Source organism: Scophthalmus maximus, chromosome 1 (genome assembly GCF_022379125.1).
Source record: "Scophthalmus maximus strain ysfricsl-2021 chromosome 1, ASM2237912v1, whole genome shotgun sequence".
In the NCBI taxonomy this organism is placed as follows: domain Eukaryota; kingdom Metazoa; phylum Chordata; class Actinopteri; order Pleuronectiformes; family Scophthalmidae; genus Scophthalmus; species Scophthalmus maximus.
The window spans coordinates 21,892,974-21,911,682 of record NC_061515.1 but is presented as its reverse complement, the minus strand read 5'-3'; the positions used below and the strand labels follow the sequence as shown (position 1 = coordinate 21,911,682).

Below are 18,709 nucleotides of genomic sequence, written 5' to 3'. Positions count from 1 at the left end.
ATGGACAGTCGTCCACGTCCCGTCGCCTCCCCACAGGGGGGCTTCGATGCCCCAGTTCTGGCGCCCCTTTGCAATATTAGCCACTTCCTTGGGTCTACACGCCCGCATCCCCTCACCAGATGACTCTCTGCTCGTCTCTCGAGACATAACTAAGCCCCTTTAAGACTGAACTCTTGTTCAAGCCAGCCAGACAATCTCTCCATCACAACGTCAAGCCCGAGATCGCCTCCTCACGTCTCGCCTCAGCCAAGGTTGGGAGAAACCTTGGAATAGTTGTAGAAATCCATCCTCCATATATATCAATTCAAGCCCATTCACCCATACCTTCAAAAAAGAATTTAAGACGTCAATACCTTATTAGGATCTTTATTTGTTTTCTTACAAAACAACAAATAATCAATGCTTTAATAAGAAATAACATAGATTACACAGCGATTAAGATATATACAATGAGAAATATGCAACAGTATAAAACAACCAAATAAATAAATATGCATACAGATGGTTGGGTTTGGAGTGTAGAACCTGGCAATGATGGCACTTAGAGAGAAAAAAAATAAAAGTATCCGAGCGGGGTTTATGACCTCGGCTACAGGTTAAAAATGAGAGAATGATTATCGATGAATAAAGTATCAGCTGATGGAGCCAGTCCTATTAGCCCATCTTAAAACGTAGACTAGAAGCAGAAACCGTGAGCAATAATGTGAGATAATTTGAAGTTTACTCTTGGAATACACAATTTATCGCCCTCCACCTCATCATATTTCTACCTGGCACCACTTGCTGTAGCTAGAGATGCAGGACAAAGAAATAAAAGTAGTAAGTGCAACAAGCACAAAGTCTGACTGTCCCCCCCGCCCCCCTGCTTCCTGTTTAAGAGCAAGGCCAGGTCCTGTACTGGACTCAGAGATGAATCTGACCTTTGGAGTGAGACTTTGTTCTGCTTGGTTTGCACAGAATTTGAACTTTGCAGTGTAATCCAGTGGGGGAGAACTTTAGACACTTTTTCTTCTGACGATGCTCTGCGCCGACGGCTCCGGGATCACCTGAAGGATTTATGGGTGCTAATCGGACTCCAGCTGTGGATCTCAACCTTGGACAATAGGGAGCTGAAGCAATAAAAGAATATGAGGTCAGACAGAAACACACACGGCAGACAAAAGAAAAAGAAAAAAACCCAACAGCATAGAGTAGGACAGAAATCAAAAAACGTATTAGGTAAAGAAAACATCCAATGTTAAAGATTCAATGTTTTGACCTCTCTTTCTCAGTCTCAATTTCTTCTGGATATCAGACTCCCAGGATTTTTCGCCATCCGAGGGTTTTAAACTTACTCTTTTTCCTATTTCTCTACAGAAATGCGTAAAGAGAATCTGACATGAAGCAAAAGGACAACCTATTGCAAGTTGGTAAGTTTTAAAAACTGTCACTGTGACAGAAAAATACACTTAATGAGTGTTGCGCAGATAAATTGCTGGGTGAATCTTTTTCGCACACTGGGGGTCATCGTCTGTGACGGGACAATCCATGGAATTGGATGCATTTTCACATGTTTCCAGTTTTCTTCATGTGCCGATCTACTGACTTACATATGTGAATCTCAGACCAGCTGGGGGGGGGGGGGGGGGGGGGGGGGGGGGGGGGGGGGGGGGGGGGGGGGGGGGGGGGGGGGGGGGGGTGGGGGGGGTAGGTACTGCAGTGAAAATATTCCTTTAGGAAACTACTGCAAATGTGTATTTTCAAACAAAAATAATGCACGAGAATCCCCATATCTTCGGTTCTTTCTTACCCTCCTGGAGCAGAGAGAGCCCGAGTATCCGCTCCGGCAGGCGCAGACATTCGGTTGGACACACCGGCTGCCGTACAGACATTTTTGTTCACAGTGAGCTGAGAAATCATGAAAATAAAAAATAAAACATAAATCAGAAGGTAAACGCAGTGAGATAAAATTATGTTACTCTCAGCAATTGCGTGGCCAATGTCAGCGTTCGTACGGGAACAGAAATTTCAAGCCGTGCTGTCATAATATATACTCACGGATCTGGCACAGCATGCCTTGCCACCCCGGGGCGCAGTGGCAGGTGTTGGGACCCACGCACTCGCCTCCGTTCAAACACCTCTGCAGACAACTGGCTGGAAAGGCAACACAAATTAAACCTCAGAGCTGCACAAAAGGTCAGAAGGGGCCGACAAGATACACTCCCTTTCTGTGTCATTATTAGCAGTGTCTGCTCGAGTTATGGCCTGAAATGCTGTTTATGTATGTCGGAGGTGCCAATAGGCATTGGCTCGGTCGACTGTGAGGCAGGCAGCCGCGGAACGAAAATAAAAACAACAGCAGCAACAATGGCAGAAAAAAAAAAGACATTTAAACCAAATGTTGCGGAAAACGGTGAAGATCATTGTCAAAATAGGCGTGTACACTCTGCAGATGCCTCGTGATCTCCGACAGGCCATCCTGATGAGTGACGGGAACCGATGACCGATGAGGTCAAGGCTAACGCCGCACCTTCAAAATAAAAGCTGCAGATTTGAGCTTTGGCAGATACAGCGAAGGCTTTCCGTGGTCAACTCCCTGACATTGGGATGTCTGTCTTTTAGGAAGCCGTGGAGAAGTCTGAAGGTCGGCCGCGTGAAACGCTGCAGACATCAGAACTGATGGGTCCCATATGTGAAGCTGCTTCTGTTGGGAGCTTCTGTCTGCAGAGCCTGGAGGGTTCAGATGTTCACCAACCCCAGCTGGCCAGTGTCACCTCACCTGCCTCTGCTTGGTGAGTTTTACTGTGAGATGATGGTCATATATATGAAATCCATTTCAGGAAGTGATGTACGTTAAGATTATATATGTGTATAAAATTTCGTGTTGATTTGGGACGACAGGACTGTGGTGAGGTGGTATTGGAGACAGGGGGAAGACACGGCAGTCAGGATTGATCCGGTGTCAACTACAGCAATCATGTCACTCACCGCGTTGGCCTGGTGGTTGATATCATTGTAATTATGAAGAATTTTTTATCCGACACGTGTATCGTTGCACTTACGTTTATCACACCTCCTCCCGCGCCAACCCGACGGACAATCGCAAACATCTGGACCCACACACCGGCCGCCGTTCATACACATGGGCTCACACACACCTGGAGAGAGGGAGATTGAGAGAAAGTATTTGACGCCATAAGAGAATAGTTGAAGATCAAACCAGAGTAGCCGTTTTTAGTTTGGTCTCCTCCTATGGAAAGATTGGTTCAAGAGAATCATCTGTTCTGATCTGCATGTGAAGAACTTCTTTTTAATTGTATGGATAATAATGAAGGAACTTTCAGGCGAAAGTGTAGGATGAGAGAGAAGGACATTGCAATGGCAAAGCAAAAAGAGGAGGAAGATGAATTTTGAATTAGAGGAAGGCGAGGGAAGTAGTGCCGAAGAGAAGAAAGAAAACAATAACAACGAGGAGTGGGATGATGAGGCGGACGGTGGAGGGGAACATACTTTTCTCGCAGCGCCTCCCGATGTATCCCTGTAGACAGGAGCAGATGTTGTTCCTCATACATACACCACCGTTTTTACAGGGTGGAGTACACACAGCTGGAGGGAGAGGAGGAAAACAAAAACTTGCTAAGATACTCGGGGAAACAAATGGGATTTGGATTTGCCCAGCACAACGTCAGATTTTGAGAATTAATCTTGTATTCCCGTCTAAATTGACGGCTTGAATTTGACTGGCAGACTGAAGTTGTGGATTTACCGTTCTGACACTGTGCTCCGTAGAAGCCATGGGGACACTCGCATACTTCCGGCCGAACACACGAGCCTCCATTCAGACAGACAGGAGAGCAGAGAGCTGGAGGAGAGAGAGGATCAGCACTTAGTGGTGAAAACACACACACACACACACACACACACACACACACACACACACATAATACACACTCACCGGTTTCACAAGATGGTCCGGTCCAGCCTGGCAGACACGTGCACTCATCCGGAGACGCACACTCACCTCCGTTGTGACAGTGGCGGTTACACACCACTATAATTAACAGAAAAAGCATATTCATCACACTAATGATATAGAAGGGAAATAACTTGATATGAGAAATGAGGCAAAATAAATTCTTAAATGTCAAATTGAAACATAATGAATAACATTATAAATTTGTATATATATATATACAGGTGAAATTATAGTGGCTGTAGACTCACTGGTCTCACATCGGGGTCCAACGAACCCATAAGGACAGGAACAAGTCTGCGGTCCCACACAGGTGCCTCCGTTTTCACATGGTACGCCACACAGAGCTGGAGAGGGGGATTTCGGTTTGTTTTATAATTTATTGTCGTTAATTCATCCGCCTAGTGATGTGCAATCGGGATTACTAAATATATCTAAATTGTTGTGAAATGTTATGGCCAATCTTGTTTGTTAATACAGTTTCTACCATGATTAATTTGATGAGATTTCAACTTTTGGAGAAGAATCTCTTCCCAAAACGTATTTGTAATGTCACTGGAAGATGCAGACGTGTTTATGAATGTATTTGATGACTAAAGAAACTTGACTGGAAAGCAAGACTTACCTTCCTGGCAAGTTTCACCTTGAAAACCTCTCAGACACTGACACACGCCTGGAGCGAGGCAGACGCCCCCGTTCATACACTCCGGATCACAGATTGCTAAAAATGTGTGGGAATAAAAAAAATTGAACAAAATAAACAAAAAATTAAATACCTGAATCATTTAAATACATACGGCCATAGATGCTAATAATACATTTTTTTTTACCTGTCTGACAATCATATCCAGTGAAGCCTGGCTTGCAGCGGCACGTATTCGGCGCAGCACACACCATGTTCCTACCGCATGTATGCCTGCAAACAGCTTAAGCACACACAGGGGGCGCCGTGCAGATGTTATGCCTGCGTACGTTTTTTTGAAAGATCTATTTAAGACTTGAATTGAGACCGTGTAAGTGTAAGTGTGATCAACCTAAAGAAATTTATAAAAGGTAACAGACATTTGTCGGGGCATTGAAGACAAGGAGTTGTACCTCGACAAGCTCGTCCATCACCAGTGTATCCCACAGGGCACCTCCCGCAGCTGAAGCCACCTTGCGCGACAGGTTCACACTGGACGCCAGGAAAGCACGGCAGGTCGTCGCAGGTCGTCGCATGTCTGTCGATTGTTGTACCACTCCTGACCCCCGGCTGGACAGAGGCAGCTCTCTGTAACGGGGCGCCGTAGAACGTCTTGCCCGGTGTTGTGAAGGTCAACGCCGGGACCACCTGCGGCATCTCTGCGCTTTCGGATCCCGGCTCGGCCTCGTCTCCGTCTGCGGAGAACTCCGTCTCGGACAGCGAGTAGGACAGAGCGGTGAGGGCCGCCGTGAGTGGGAGAGCCGGTCTAGGGGCGGTCCAGAGTTTGGCCTGGGTGGACGCCAGGTGGTTGGGCTGAGGCTTGGTTGTGTGTTTGGACTGTGTCACCTCACGAGTGGAGAGATGCGGAGCGGGCGGGGTTACCCTGAAAGGTGTGGCACCGGTCAGTGCGGCTTCAGCCTTCTGGGAGAAGACGGGAAGGTTCTTTAGATGCCAATTTCTGCATACATTTCCTTTATGAATCACGGCTGCTCTCATGGGTTCATGAAGAGGATGCAGAAATAGTTACTCACCTGGGAGACAGTCACACGGGAGACTTGGAACTTTCTGGAGGCGGTGGTACTAGTTGTCGCCAATGTCCTAGCGTCTGACCTAGAGTTGGCACTTTGCCGGGCGACGTGGGTGTTTGCACTGACGTGGACGGTGCTCAGCGATGTTTTTGTGACGTCTCTGGAAGCAGTCATGGCCTCTCTCCTCCCAGTGCCCCCTCCCCTCCCCGTTGCAGGAACCTGGCGCGGCAGTGCTTTCTCCTGGTGCGGTCTGGTGACGGACAAGGAGGACAGGTGTTTGATACCGTGTCTGCTGGGCAGGTTGGGCAGGTGGAGCTGGGAGACCTTGCTGCCAATTCCGTGCGGGGATCGGCTGGTCTTGCCCTCTGTCTGCTGCTGGGGGAGGTGATTGGATGCTGTGGAAAGACAGGTGGCGTCAGTGCCTTCGGCAAATGAAGACCTGCTTGTAAAAAAAATTTAAGTTTGACTGTTGATGAATTGAATCGTCAAGCTCTGTGAAGAAAGAAAAGGTGAAGGTCAAAGTCAAAAGCAGGAGTCGAGGGAAATCTGCTTTAATAATAGCATGTTGTCAGAATACAGACCTGTTAATAGCAATATTTTTATAGGCACTGATTTCAGTAATTCTTCATAACAAGAGTGAGTTGAGCAATACGTATTTGTGTGTGGCTGAAGGACTCATCTGCACAAACACTTTTGTTCAGCTTTGTGACTTTCCAGACAAACCCAGCGAGGGGATTGCAGTTGGAATGAAATTGTCTCTTCTGAGCTGTTACTCACTTCCTTACTCTCTGTGAGAAAGAAAAGCATTGAGCAATCTTCTTTTGAAGCTTTGCGGCCGAGTGCTGACTCAAAAAAGTACCAGAGGTGGTTGTTACAACCAGGCAGGCTCTCACCACTGTCAATAGATCTCCAGTGTGTTACGGGTTTGCAAAGGCTTTAGATTGTTGAGGGGTAACGAATTAGACTTTGGAGCTGCAGGTCAATTGGTTACAAAACTGAAAAAAATTCTGCATCAAATGCTGCACAAAGAATCCCATACCTGCCTTGGCGTTCTTCATACAGACACGTCCGTTGCCGTAAAGGCCGGGCGGGCAGCGGCCACAGGCGTAGCCCACGTGTGGAGGCCTGCGGTTGATGCACTGGACCCCGGGAAAGCAGGGCCTGCTGGCACACGTAGCCGACACATTGACAGCTGGAAACGGAACCGAACCTGGGAGACACAAACTGTAGTTACTAAATCCTCCCCTGTACATTTGATTGCATCTCTAGCATCATGCGTTTTTCCTCTTTTTGTTTTCCTTTCACTGGATGAAAATTAAGCAGAAAATACTAATTTTCCTGTTCCCAAAATGCCTCTGACCACCATCCATATTAACAGCAAAAGAGGATGTGTATATTTTAGTATTTGGATTATTTCTTTGACATTGAGAAGGTTGGAAACGTTGCGCTTACCTAAAGCTGATCTGCCATTTCCTGGTGGTTGGGCTACAGCGGGTGTCTTGACTATAGTGTTGCTGATTTTGGACTGATCAGCCTTGACTTGGTCTGATGTAATTCCCGAAATGTTCTTGAGTGCGTCTGTGTTAATCCTGGGAGGCTGGAAGTCACTTCCTTGGTTTCCTCTCGACGCATCTGTCTTTGTATGGGAGAGACTTGATGCAATAGCTGTGATGCTCTTGCTGGTAACTGGCTTGCTTAGAGTCGGATTTAGGATCATTCCTGGAGTCTTTCTCCAAGTGGTGGTCTTGGCCTGTGATCGCCCTGGGTCAATTCTTGGAATTGTCTTCGCCGCCTCAGCCCTCGTCTGCGGGGAGCTACCGCTTGAGGTCTTCTGGAAAGTGTCTGTCTTAGTTTTGGGGGGTCCCAGCAAAACATCTGGTGCGTTGAAGACAGTCGTACGAGGAGCAGATGTGGGAGTGACGGTGGCCGGCCTGACGACTGCTGTGTGAAGAAAGACACACATTTTGGATTGCCATGTAATGCCTTTTGGGAAAAAGAGCCTATCTTGCAATGTTCAATTGCAAAAGTGTCCCATCCCTCCACCAAGCATGGTGCAAATCCACTCAGTGCTTTTATTGCATAATCAAAACTCAGAATTTGAATTTATTTAGACTTGACTCGTATGCGTTTGACAGCAACTCTGATCTCAACAGAGGACGAAGAAGAAAAAGAAGAAAGAATAATAAAAGAGGATCATTCATCACAGCTCGCTTTACATTCAGGACATGTAAGATTTAGGGACATCATGGGAGGCAGGCAGTATCAGGTACCATCAGCCATCTGGTTTCCATTCAGCGAAAGCACTGTGTCCCTCACAAGGGTCCCCGTGGAGCAACGTGGCTGCGACGAGCAATTTAGCTGATGCTCTTATCCATAATTGATATCTATGATTTATAACAAAATAATTAAGATACATTTTTTGCGGGGTTGCATGCAAACAATCAGAAATAAAAAATTTGGACCAACATTATGGCTCCCAACGGATGATAGTACATGATAAAGAATTGTTGGGAAATGAATAAGTAGATAGAAAAGTCTATTCTTTAAAAAAATATATTACAATGTATATAATCACCGAATGTGAGAAAATATTGTACTGAAATTCAGTACTGAAGTTATAATCATACCTCTCTTAAATTGTTATTTTGGTAAAAGAAAGAGCAACAACTTGGACGGATAGTGAAGTTATTTTTCAATCTGCAGTTATCAGTTGCTCTAAATAATGATTAACTCGATATTTCAACAATAATGATGTCCATCGAAAACTGAAAATGCATCTGGATTTGAGTAAAATATCTCACTTTTTTTTTATGGCACAATTTTGAGACAGAATGTGATGGAATGATTTGTTCAGACTGAATTCAGAGTTTGATTTTACCATTCTGATTGTTTTCATCTTCTCAGATAGCTGAAGAGCGTAAGATGTTCTCATGTCATTCACATGATGTAATGATCTGACACTGTTTTATGTTCCTTATGCCATCAGATCTCAGGACTGGACTCCAGATTTCAGTGAACCCGCTACTGAATCACTCTTACATTGAAAAACCTGGTGCGTTTCTCCACAGCAGCATATGGCAGGCGAACGGGCTGGTGACTTTGCTCAAAAAGCAAAATATCTGTGATAATGGACGTATCTGCTGATGATAAACATTTGTGGACCATATTTTTTTGGGGAGTAGCTGTCCTGGCATAACACACCTTAAAAACATGCCTTTAACATATGCCCGTGGCCCTTACCCACACATTTCGTCCCATTTCCCAGCATGCCCTTGGGGCAGGGGCCACAGCCGTAGGAGCCGAAGCTATTGAAGCACTGAACTCCTGGGAAACAGGGCTTTCTTTCACACTCGTTGACATCTTCCAGACATGTTACACCTGCCAAAAACACACACACACACACACAGGAAACCCATTCTGTGATTATTATGGACAGTAATTGTGATGGCAGAGCAGTAAGGTCTTCAACTCTTACCTCTCAACCCTGCAGGACACTCGCATCTGTACCCGCCGACCGCGTTGACGCACTCGCCGGCCGCGCACGGCGCCGACAGACAGTCGTCTTCGCCCTCATCGCAGAGCTCGCCCTGCCGGCCCTCAGGACACACACACAGGTACTTCCCGCTGCCGGCAGGGAAGCTGACGTCAGGCACGCAAGTGCCGCCATTTCGGCAGCCGCATGGCACCACGTCAATCTGTGTGACGGATGGAAAAGATACACTGCTGAAAGATGTGAGGTGATCAGGTCAAGTTGAAACTTAATTTCTAAGCAATCCAACATTGTTTCCAGTAATTCTACTCCCCTCCTCTCTTATTCTCTCCTTCCTCTCCTCCCCCAACCCTACCTGCACAGTGAAGGTGCTCTGGGCGTTGCACTCGTCGGACAGCGCGAAGTGGAATGAGTGGCTCGACCGACGTCCCTGCTCCTCCGGAAGCACTGGGACCCTCCAGATAAGGAGGCCGGCCGGAGAGAGAACGGCCCCCGTCGGACCCTCCTCCAGCTGGAAGAGGAGCGCCGAGCCCTCGGGGTCCGATGCCGCAAACTGGAAGACAAAGTTCTCCCCGGCAAACGTCCGCAGGTCACTTTGAGGTCGGTGGAAGGCTGGTGGCTCGTTGACTGACAAAGGAGGGGAAAGTGAAAAATGTTAAATGTTATTTATACAAAACTGCAATTATTCCCACCATCTTCTTTATTATTGCAACTCCGTCTACAAGTGTTTGTGTTTTGAGGACAGGATTTGCTTCCAGTCCTGAAACAAACTCTTCGGAAGTGACTCGGAAAAAAACAAACATCCGTCCAGGCTGTTCCTGGAAGAATCGCTGTAAACACTAATGTCCATGGCAGGAGGTGTTTCCATCTCCTCTTTCCAACTGGGGCTCCCAGCGGCCATTCCAGCAAGATCACGTACAGTAGCATCCCCCCCACCTACTCAGAGCACGCTCTCACAGCAGATGTTCAACAGGTACTAAGTGAGGGGAATGCCTGCTCAGCGTGATAGTCAGCAAGAGGAGACAAGCTGATAATGAATTCTGAAGATGAGCAAAAAGTCTGGTGATGCGGTGGAATAATTCCTCTTCCATTCAACTTTCATCTGCCTCTTCTACCCCTCTTGTTATAATCTACTGTACAGCCGCACTGGACAGCCATTGCTTGATAAAACTATTAAAATGACTGTTCCAAGAAATTTGAGTTTTTGAGGTGAGATGAACTGATCTTTTACGTATTGCAGAGCACAACTATTACAGCCTCGACTGTTACAACTGATTCGTGGTTTGTTAAGGGTAAGAAAAGGATGAGCGTCAGTATATGTCGCCATTAGAAACCAACTGTGTGATTTACCCCCCTCTTCTCCCCTCCCCATCTCTCTCTCTCTCTCTCAGCGTGGCTAAGCGACAGGCCATGGCATGCTGGGAAACTTAAACCTCCGCTCCTTTGATCTGCTAATGGAGACAAACAGGACCACAGTTGGACGGCGCACATGGTGACAGACTGCCACAACTGCCACTGCCCTAATACAGTAAGACAAAAACTAGTTTGTCCTTGTTTTTGTCATCATTAGTGGGGCTGCAAGTGGAATAGAAAAACTACAACCTCTTCATAGAAAATGAGAGGGACCATTTCACCTGCTCTTTGGACTGATTCACATTAATATGCTGCTGTGGGGTTCAAGGCTTTGAAGACCAGTCAAGTTATTCCACACCAAAATGAGAAATCATTTCTTTGTGGACATAATTCTTTTTCTTCAAAACTAATGGGGCATGTCGCAAACCAAGCAAAAAGAGTCCACACCAAGAGTACACACAGAGGGGGTTTAGGACAACCCCTCTTCAGATATTCTTTGCCATAAAGTGCAAAGTAAATTTGTGTCGACCGCATGGACACATCCCACAAATTAGAAGATAATGGTTATGAAAGAGATGTTCTCTTCTAATCTGATGAGATAAACACGGCAACTTGTTGGCACCTTGGTTCACAGACCACGTGAATTTGGAGGTGTCCGGGTCACAGAGGAGGCAGGGGCTGCCGGGATTGGAGTCTCCCTCTGCAAAACACATCCCCTCGATGTTACACGTCCGCTCCTGGCCAACGGGAAACAGAGTAAAACAGAAGAAGAAGAAAAAAGGTTTGTTTGTGTACTCATATTTACAGTGTTGTTTTTAAAATGTTGACATGGTTACAGCGGGATTACGAGATTATATAACAGATTTTTTTCCGAGCTGTTTGTGCGTTCCCTTCGTGGGTTTCTCTGCAAGGTGAGGAACAGGAAATCAGCTCTAAAAAAACACACATCATCTGCTACAGCTGTACTTAAGATAATTCAATTTGTGTCTACAGCTGTTTGCACTGATGTGTGTGTGTGTGTGTGTGTGTGTGTATGTGTGTGTGTGTTAACTCAGGGTTGTTGGTAAGATTACATGTTTTTTCTGTCTGCACTCTCATAAAAAGCAGTTCCAGTAACAACAGGACCCCCCCCCCCCCCCCCCCCATCTGTATCATTTTGTTTTATGAATGTAAAGTTTTTAATCAGCTGCTGCATGGTGGGAGGATGGGGGTTCACTGTTCGGGGGTTTTCTGTTCTCTGGTTTAGTCATTCAGCCATGCTACAAGTTGGAGCGTGTGTCTGCACCCCTAGCAGAGCATATAAAACACATCTCCCAGTTTTTAAACTAAACGCTCCCACTGTCTCTGTTTATGTTCAAATAAACAAACAGTGGAGAGTCCAAGTTTTCTCTTGCAGTCATGTGAATTATGATTGTACTAACTTTAAATGTTCGAAGCTGGGGTGTTGAAAGGTTGCTGGTAGCATCTGTCTGGTGTCTCTTTAGAAAAACAAAAAAAACTATGCCCATATGGGCCAAACAAATTGTGACACTGTGACCTTGAACCTTGTTAATGACGATGGCAGGGGCTAAAACACATCCTGCAAAATATCTTCCAAGCAGCTGTCAAACCGTTAACAGAAACCGATTTTCCTCATTTTCTTGCAGTCACAGAATAATCACAAACCTAATTGCTAGATCTTTAGAAGTTCCATCTAGTTGAAATTTAATAATCATACAATCATGAAAGTGTTTGCTGAAGTGGGAACAAGGTTTCTTGGAACTGGCCTCGAAAAAATACGAAGTCAGTCCAATGTATCAGCTGTGAGGTAATCATTTCTCTGTGGAGAAGAACAACTCAGACAGGAAAAAAAAATACACTGTTCACTTTTATATGCGAGTTACCTTTAACTTACAGAGTCCTGAACGCAATGCCTGGCAGACCTGGCAGACCCCGTCGTAGATTGTCAGCACCTTGGCCTGGCTGTACTGGGAGCCATCGTTGGTCACCTGACGGATATGAGGGACGAGATACTGTGAGCAGCCATCGACCAACAAAAGACACTTTTATTTCAGCTTAGTATGAGAAGCAGTGTTACCTTGATCTCCCAGCGTGCATATGGTTTGTCATCCATCATGAAATCTTCTGTGTTGACAGCCGTGTTGCTCAAAGACGGGACGGCACAGTCTAACGCTTTGGAGCTGAGAAAGGTGGCTTTTGTCCTCTGTTTTTCCCCCGCGGCCCAAACTCCATTCATGTACTGTGGAGGCAGATCAACACAATAATAAGAAATAAAAAAACACTTTCGTCTTGAAGGCTCTCTGACCTTGCCTATCCTTACCTTCAGTCTGGTGGCGTGACAGCTGAGGTCAGGAGAGTCGATGAAGCCGAGGCCGAAGACTCGAACGTTGCGACAGTCAAAGGCTCGGATGTCACACAACCCACTGTTCTCCAAGTCTGTTAACTCTACTGGCTGGCCTGTAAGAGGAGATATTATTGTTTTTCCCCTTGAGTAAATTAGAAGTATTTTCCAGAAAAATGCTAATATACTCACTGATAGCCAGGCTGCAGTCATAGAAGCTGTGGCTGGGATAGCACTGGCAGCCCCATTCTGTACACTCGCCATTTCCATTGCAAAAGTTGGGGCAGCGCAGTGCCGTCATCACTTCCCCAGACACCCCTGGTGGACCTGACACCTCCAAAGCTCTCTGGGTCCGGTTTTCCAGCAGCCTCCTCTCGCACTCATTCTCCAGGTACGGCAGCAGTGCCTCCTCCCAGCCCAAGTCGTCTTTGAGCTGCAGGTCCAGGATACAGAGATCCACCGCCTCGTCCAGGCGCCGTCCCAGAAGTCCCCGGCACACTGTGCCAACGGTGGAGTTGGCCAAAGCCATCTGACACACCTCCAGAGCTTTGGCCGAGCTCAGGCCACTTGGTGTGGGCCACTGAGGTTGCACCTCCGGTCGGGCCGCTGCCAGGTGATCGTCGGGGAAAAAGTAAGCCAAATTCTCCAGTTCGGCCTGACTGAGGCTTTGGGCAGACTGGAATTCAAATGATGCCTGTCTCCTCTGCCTGACAGTGGAAAGCAGATAATCCTCCCTGAACTCGCCGTCTAGTTCAAGACCACTGTCTTGCTCGTTCTCACGCTGAAACCGAAGGTGCCTCCTCTCCAGAGGGTGACTGTTAAAGTCAGACATATCCAGGATGCTTTCCTCTCTTCCTGGACTCCTGATGTATTCCACGGTCGTGTCCATAGAGGGGAACACAGATGTGTAATCCACATTATCATGAGCTACGCAGTCGGCGTGAGCGGAAGGATTGTACAGGTTCCTCATCCCTCTGCCAGCGTGATGAGAAGTGCTGTATCCCTTGTGGCACTGACAGAAGGGTCGCCTGAACTCCTGTGTAGTCCCGGGAGGTGTCTTGTCAAATAAACTCTCACCTGGAGCTATCCTAGCTCACACACAAAAGAAGGAAAAACCACAGAAACAAATAGCTTTGTGGAGACTTAAAAGGTTCGACCATTTCAGCTAAACGAGGTCCAAGCAAAGCAAAGTTTATGTTTAAAGTAAAACAAAATAAAAGTGATATGAGTGTAATTGCTGTCACAGACTGACCTCCAGCCCTGTATGAAGCGAGGCAGGTCATCGGGGCCATAGGAGCCTCCGTCAGAGCTGTGGAAATCATTGTTGCCATTGCGATCGAAGGTGCCGCAGAGGCCTCTGGTGTTTCTGTAGTCTACGCTGGGCGCTCGGATGGACAGGCTCATCCCCCAATCGCCAACGTCGGCCCTAACAAAGGCCCCGGAAGGAAAGATCAACTACAAGAGGGGAGTCACATCCAGCAGCTTGTTAACATACTCTCCCCACGCAGAAAACGTTATTCACTCTTATTCTCTCGTTCAATAACAGAAAAAAAAGCCATTGATGTTCCTGAGAAGCAAAACTGCACATCACGATGTTGCCAGAAAAAAAATCGAATCTGCACCAGTGTCAAAATGTTCGGATACCTACGGTGACCTTCTTCCCCAGGTGGGACTCCAGCACCCTGACCCGGCTGCCCTCGTCACCGAGGCTCTTCAGGGTGAGTTGTGGTCTGGTCTCCTGCAGCTGGCCATTGCACATGTCATACACGGCGACCTCGTTGCCCTCTCGCACCGCGACGCCGCAGTTGCACGCGACGGCGTAGTGTCGGCTGCCGCAGTCCCACTGGCGAGAGTGGACCTCAAACTCCCGGGCGAGGCTCCGGTACAGGACAAACGTGCCAGTCTGGTGGTTTTCATAACGCCTGCACATGGCCGATTTGTAAAAGGTCATGTCAATGTCTCAGCACAATAATCAGATCTGAGCAGCCAAACTACTATCTATCATATCCTTACATTATACATATAAACAAATTACCACTTGACTACTGCTAACAATCAATGTGGAAATACGTTTACCTGCCGTCCAGCGTAATGACGTGTGGGTCAGTCAGGGAGTAGCACATGGCGGTAGGAACGTCCTGGACAGTGACCTGGTAGCAGGGGTCGGGAGAACAAAGATTAGTGCGGGCCCCTCCCTCTGACCCTTTCACCTTGGGCTTTGATGTTTTTCACTCCTCACAGATTCCCATCTGTTCCATGGACCCCTCCAGACAGAGTGTCTGGAGGGCTGACATCACGTCTTACGTAACGCAATAACTTGTGTGGACATAACTAATGACCACTTAGAGCATTGGCCCTCGAACTTCATGTCAGTCACACTCCACACTCCCCCTCCAACTTATTAAACCTCTGTATAAGTGTGTGTATATGTACACAGTGTGACAGAGTCATGTAATTAGAATGGTCGTTCTAATACTCTCTAATTAGAGTCATACTTATATAATTATATCACTCTGCTGTTGTTCGTCATTTAGATTTGGACCCTGGTGCCCTCTTAAGGGGATTCCCCTGCAGGAATCTTGAAGGGCCAACCTCCTCAAAGACCCCTTAGCCATCCTCAAGGAGTCCAGGAATGCCTGTAAGGACTGTGCCCTTTGCATAACACAAGACCCTTGTGGAGCATCCACAAGTACTCCTGGCTCTGACCACAGACCACCGTTATCTCCCCAGACGAGCCTGAAAAACTCATGGTAGCTTCCCAAGGAACCCCTTTAGTATTTTCTGTGACAATATCTCAAGGGCTACATAAATCCCTAAAAAGCTCCTTCAGTCCCAAGCAAATTTGATGCCTCAAATTCCAATTCCCTGACTTCCAGGAGCACCGGACGCCTCTCGGGTTTGATGGGAGTACACACCATTCCTCCTCTAAAACCCCTAAAAAGGACCCTCTAAGAATGATTTGAACTTTTTCCATGAACCCTTCAAGCACAAGGATCCTCAATGATCTCTGGAATCCTCTCAAGGGCCACGATTACAATTGTATACATCTCCCAGTCCCTCTGCATGGACTCAACAGTTTTAAAAATGACTGACTAAAATGCAGACCATCGGCTGTTGCTACTTGGCACGGTATTCACATCCAGGGAGTTTCACTTCAACCCACTTTAAGGGACGTCGGGACGTAGCTCCTCCAGAGTCGCGGTGCGTTGGGTCCGGGCTGAACACCGATCAGGCTCGGACGGTTCCCGTCCCGCGTGAAGTCTGTGACGGCGGTGACGACGAACGTTGTCTGACCACACCTGGCGTTGCCACAGGCGTCGGCCCGGAGCTCCACCTGGCAGGCGGACAGCGCCACGTTTGAGGCCTCGTGTCCAAGACTGTCTGCGGATGTCAACACGGCAGTAAGTTAGTGTTAACGGACGGCACACAGCTGCCTCCAGAGCTGTAATAAAGTCTCCCCGAGGTGACTTTGATGTTACGGTGTACAGGACAAGTTGGAGCACAACAGACGGAGAAAAAAAACCCAAGAAGGATAGGGAGGAAATTTAGTGCCAACAGCAGAAGGGTAGAAGAGTGAGGATAGCAACTTGACCCTCTAATCATCTTTAATAATAATGATGCTCTTTTTCAGGGCATCACCTGCTGTGTGCTGGAAATCTAAAAAGAAAAAAAAAGGACATGCAGCCATTTTTTGCTTTGATTTCAATCACTGACACATTGAAGGTCATGGTGTAAGCTCATGAAAAGATATTGTAATAGCCTGTTCATCGCCCACTGGAGTCTTTTTCTGATGTTACTGAAGTTCCTTAATGGGTCTTTATGCGTCCTTTTAAAGGATCTTAAATGGATTACTAAGAAAACAAAGTCTCGGTTACTAATTTCAGTTCCTCAGATTTGAAAGTAATGATCAAATTAATCCGATATTAAGGCTTAAAGTGTGGTATGTTTGGTCAGCTGTGAAGGTTGCTGCCGGCACTCTGTGTCCACAACCTGGACAAGATGGTTAACTGCTTAAACCGTGAGCATCATTATCCCCGCAGTTCAGTAAAGATAATGACACAGGCAATATCCTCCGCTTTCCCGTAGGTCTGACCTGGTTCGTGGACGCTCAGAGCCAGAGGGACTCCACATTGGTGGCCGTGGTCGGAGATGTAGCAGGGGACGGGCACTGTGCTGTGGATGGTCACCTCATGCTCCTGTCTGTTCTCTGCTACGTGGAGCGAGTCCGGGGAAAACTGAAGAGCAAGAGGGGGGAAGAACGAGCCTTTGGTGAGTCCGGCTGGGCACGTCTCAGCTCTGCAAGGTTTACTTTGTCGATGTATAAAGAAAATAGCTCTTTTTGTATCTCGGTGCAGACGGGAGGTTAACCATAACACAAGAATGTTTACCTTCAGCCCCGCGTAGAAACTCTCGCTTTCTTTCGGGGTAGACCTGGTGTGGCTGGAGTTGGCTCGGAAAGTTGACACACTGCAGGAGAACTGCGAGGACCGAGAAAAGGCATAATACAGTTTATTGTATCCATCCGTCAGGGATTGATTCCTCAAAAACATGTAGGACATAGGTCAAGTATGTATTTTTTTTAATTCAACATGATTCTAGACCTAATATTAAAATATAACATCAATCGAAATTGCATGTACAGTTTGCTGAGCAGGTGTGCAGCTGTTTTTTCCCCGTAATTTCTGCTATGGCATTAACGAGCAGGACTACTTTGTGTATTTGAAGAATAAGATCATTTTTAGGCTCTCGAGAACAGTACATTGTCTAAATGAACAATTTCTTTAAATTCCAACACTGTGAGACTGTGTGAGACTGTGTGAGTTACTCGTCAAAAAAGAGCGACACTGTATTTATGATTTATCAAAACATTTCCATGTGTAGCCCACAGTGCAGCCCCCCACCCTCCGATCCCTGGCTCTAAGAGCACTAACATTTGACTCATTCTCAGGGAGAGAAAAAACAATGGCGATGACCTTTGACCCATGTCAGCTGCAGCATCAACATGTGTTAAAGACGGGCCCCGTGAGCGAGCGATGTCCTCTGCAACACGTTCCAGGCGCAAGTAATACGAGCCCGGTGTCCAAATATGCGTCAATATGCAGGAAAAAAATTGCTTTATCATAATTATTCCCCCCTTTTTGCAGAAGAGCAATCATTACTTCTACTCAGCTTTAGCTGGCAGAAGGCAACTGTGTCAAGGAAGAAAGCTGCGGATGCTCAATGAGCGTATCAGTAGCACAAGGCTCTTGTATATTACATTTTTGACAGCATGTGTGCTGGAAGAGTTCCCTGTCTAACCCGAGCCGCATTTGAATCGTGATATAAAAGTCTTACGATGCAGTTCCTCGAACAGTTGCTAAATTCTGCTATCAAAGGAACAGTCTGATGTAACCACAGACCGACCTCAAACGTCCAGCGCTTACAAAAGCCGATTGATGAAATGCCTGATTACCGCCTCGTGTCATCTGGTAACGGACGGCTGATGCCCATCTGACATTAATGGCTAATCTGCAGCTCTCAGTGCCGCCCCAAAAAGCCCACTCCAGGGGTCAAACTCTCCGCGTGGAAAACGTCCAGCACGGTCCAGCGCCAATCACCGTTTCCCCGAGCCTGAAGTGAACCCCATCCATCTCCGCCAGAGAGAAGGGCTTCAGCGTGGATTCCTGCCTGATCTCGGCCTTCATGCTGTGGCCGATGTGTCTAGCCCAAACCACCTGGAAGCCCAGTGGCTGGCTCCACGGCGGCGGCACGAAGGAGCACCTCAGGTGGACGCTGTGGCCGATCAGCTCCGGGGCGATCACCGGCCACATGGGCAGGGATGGGACAGCAGCTGAAAAAACAAAGAGTTTGTTTTGAATAAAGG

At 47.1% G+C, this 18,709-nt stretch overlaps 2 protein-coding genes across 8 annotated transcripts in view; one reads left to right on the top strand and one right to left on the bottom strand.

Moving 5' to 3' along the window:
- Positions 1–350: 350 nt before the first annotated feature.
- Positions 351–18,709, bottom strand: part of si:ch211-246m6.5 (von Willebrand factor D and EGF domain-containing protein) — a 22,476-nt gene continuing 4,117 nt past the window's right edge. Inside the window, exons 5-33 of the mRNA XM_035615008.2 lie at positions 18,444–18,676; positions 17,235–17,324; positions 16,940–17,081; positions 16,010–16,227; positions 14,923–14,996; positions 14,495–14,768; positions 14,099–14,301; positions 13,039–13,934; positions 12,826–12,962; positions 12,583–12,744; positions 12,389–12,493; positions 11,128–11,242; positions 9,508–9,779; positions 9,138–9,357; positions 8,903–9,040; positions 7,115–7,603; positions 6,702–6,872; positions 5,666–6,057; positions 5,048–5,555; positions 4,783–4,878; positions 4,578–4,673; positions 4,204–4,299; positions 3,935–4,030; positions 3,746–3,841; positions 3,490–3,585; positions 3,042–3,137; positions 2,038–2,133; positions 1,790–1,887; positions 351–1,109 (exon numbers count right to left, since the gene is read on the bottom strand). Coding sequence (XP_035470901.2) covers positions 1,089–1,109; positions 1,790–1,887; positions 2,038–2,133; positions 3,042–3,137; positions 3,490–3,585; positions 3,746–3,841; positions 3,935–4,030; positions 4,204–4,299; positions 4,578–4,673; positions 4,783–4,878; positions 5,048–5,555; positions 5,666–6,057; positions 6,702–6,872; positions 7,115–7,603; positions 8,903–9,040; positions 9,138–9,357; positions 9,508–9,779; positions 11,128–11,242; positions 12,389–12,493; positions 12,583–12,744; positions 12,826–12,962; positions 13,039–13,934; positions 14,099–14,301; positions 14,495–14,768; positions 14,923–14,996; positions 16,010–16,227; positions 16,940–17,081; positions 17,235–17,324; positions 18,444–18,676 — 5,726 coding nt within the window. The 3' untranslated portion in view covers positions 351–1,088. The remainder of the gene's footprint in view (positions 1,110–1,789; positions 1,888–2,037; positions 2,134–3,041; positions 3,138–3,489; positions 3,586–3,745; positions 3,842–3,934; positions 4,031–4,203; positions 4,300–4,577; positions 4,674–4,782; positions 4,879–5,047; positions 5,556–5,665; positions 6,058–6,701; positions 6,873–7,114; positions 7,604–8,902; positions 9,041–9,137; positions 9,358–9,507; positions 9,780–11,127; positions 11,243–12,388; positions 12,494–12,582; positions 12,745–12,825; positions 12,963–13,038; positions 13,935–14,098; positions 14,302–14,494; positions 14,769–14,922; positions 14,997–16,009; positions 16,228–16,939; positions 17,082–17,234; positions 17,325–18,443; positions 18,677–18,709) is intronic.
- kynu (kynureninase) overlaps positions 10,544–18,709 on the top strand; it is a 24,401-nt gene continuing 16,235 nt past the window's right edge. Inside the window, exons 1-4 of one of the 7 annotated variants that reach the window (XM_035614138.2) lie at positions 10,544–10,680; positions 11,140–11,286; positions 12,402–12,519; positions 16,933–17,115. The gene's annotated coding sequence lies outside the window, so the exon portion shown is untranslated. Of the gene's footprint in view, positions 10,681–11,139; positions 11,287–12,401; positions 12,520–13,810; positions 13,997–14,092; positions 14,565–15,380; positions 15,485–15,579; positions 16,248–16,932; positions 17,116–18,709 lie in introns of those variants that run through there. The other 6 variants (XM_035614208.2, XM_035614049.2, XM_047334238.1 and 3 more) reach the window with 6 other exon arrangements.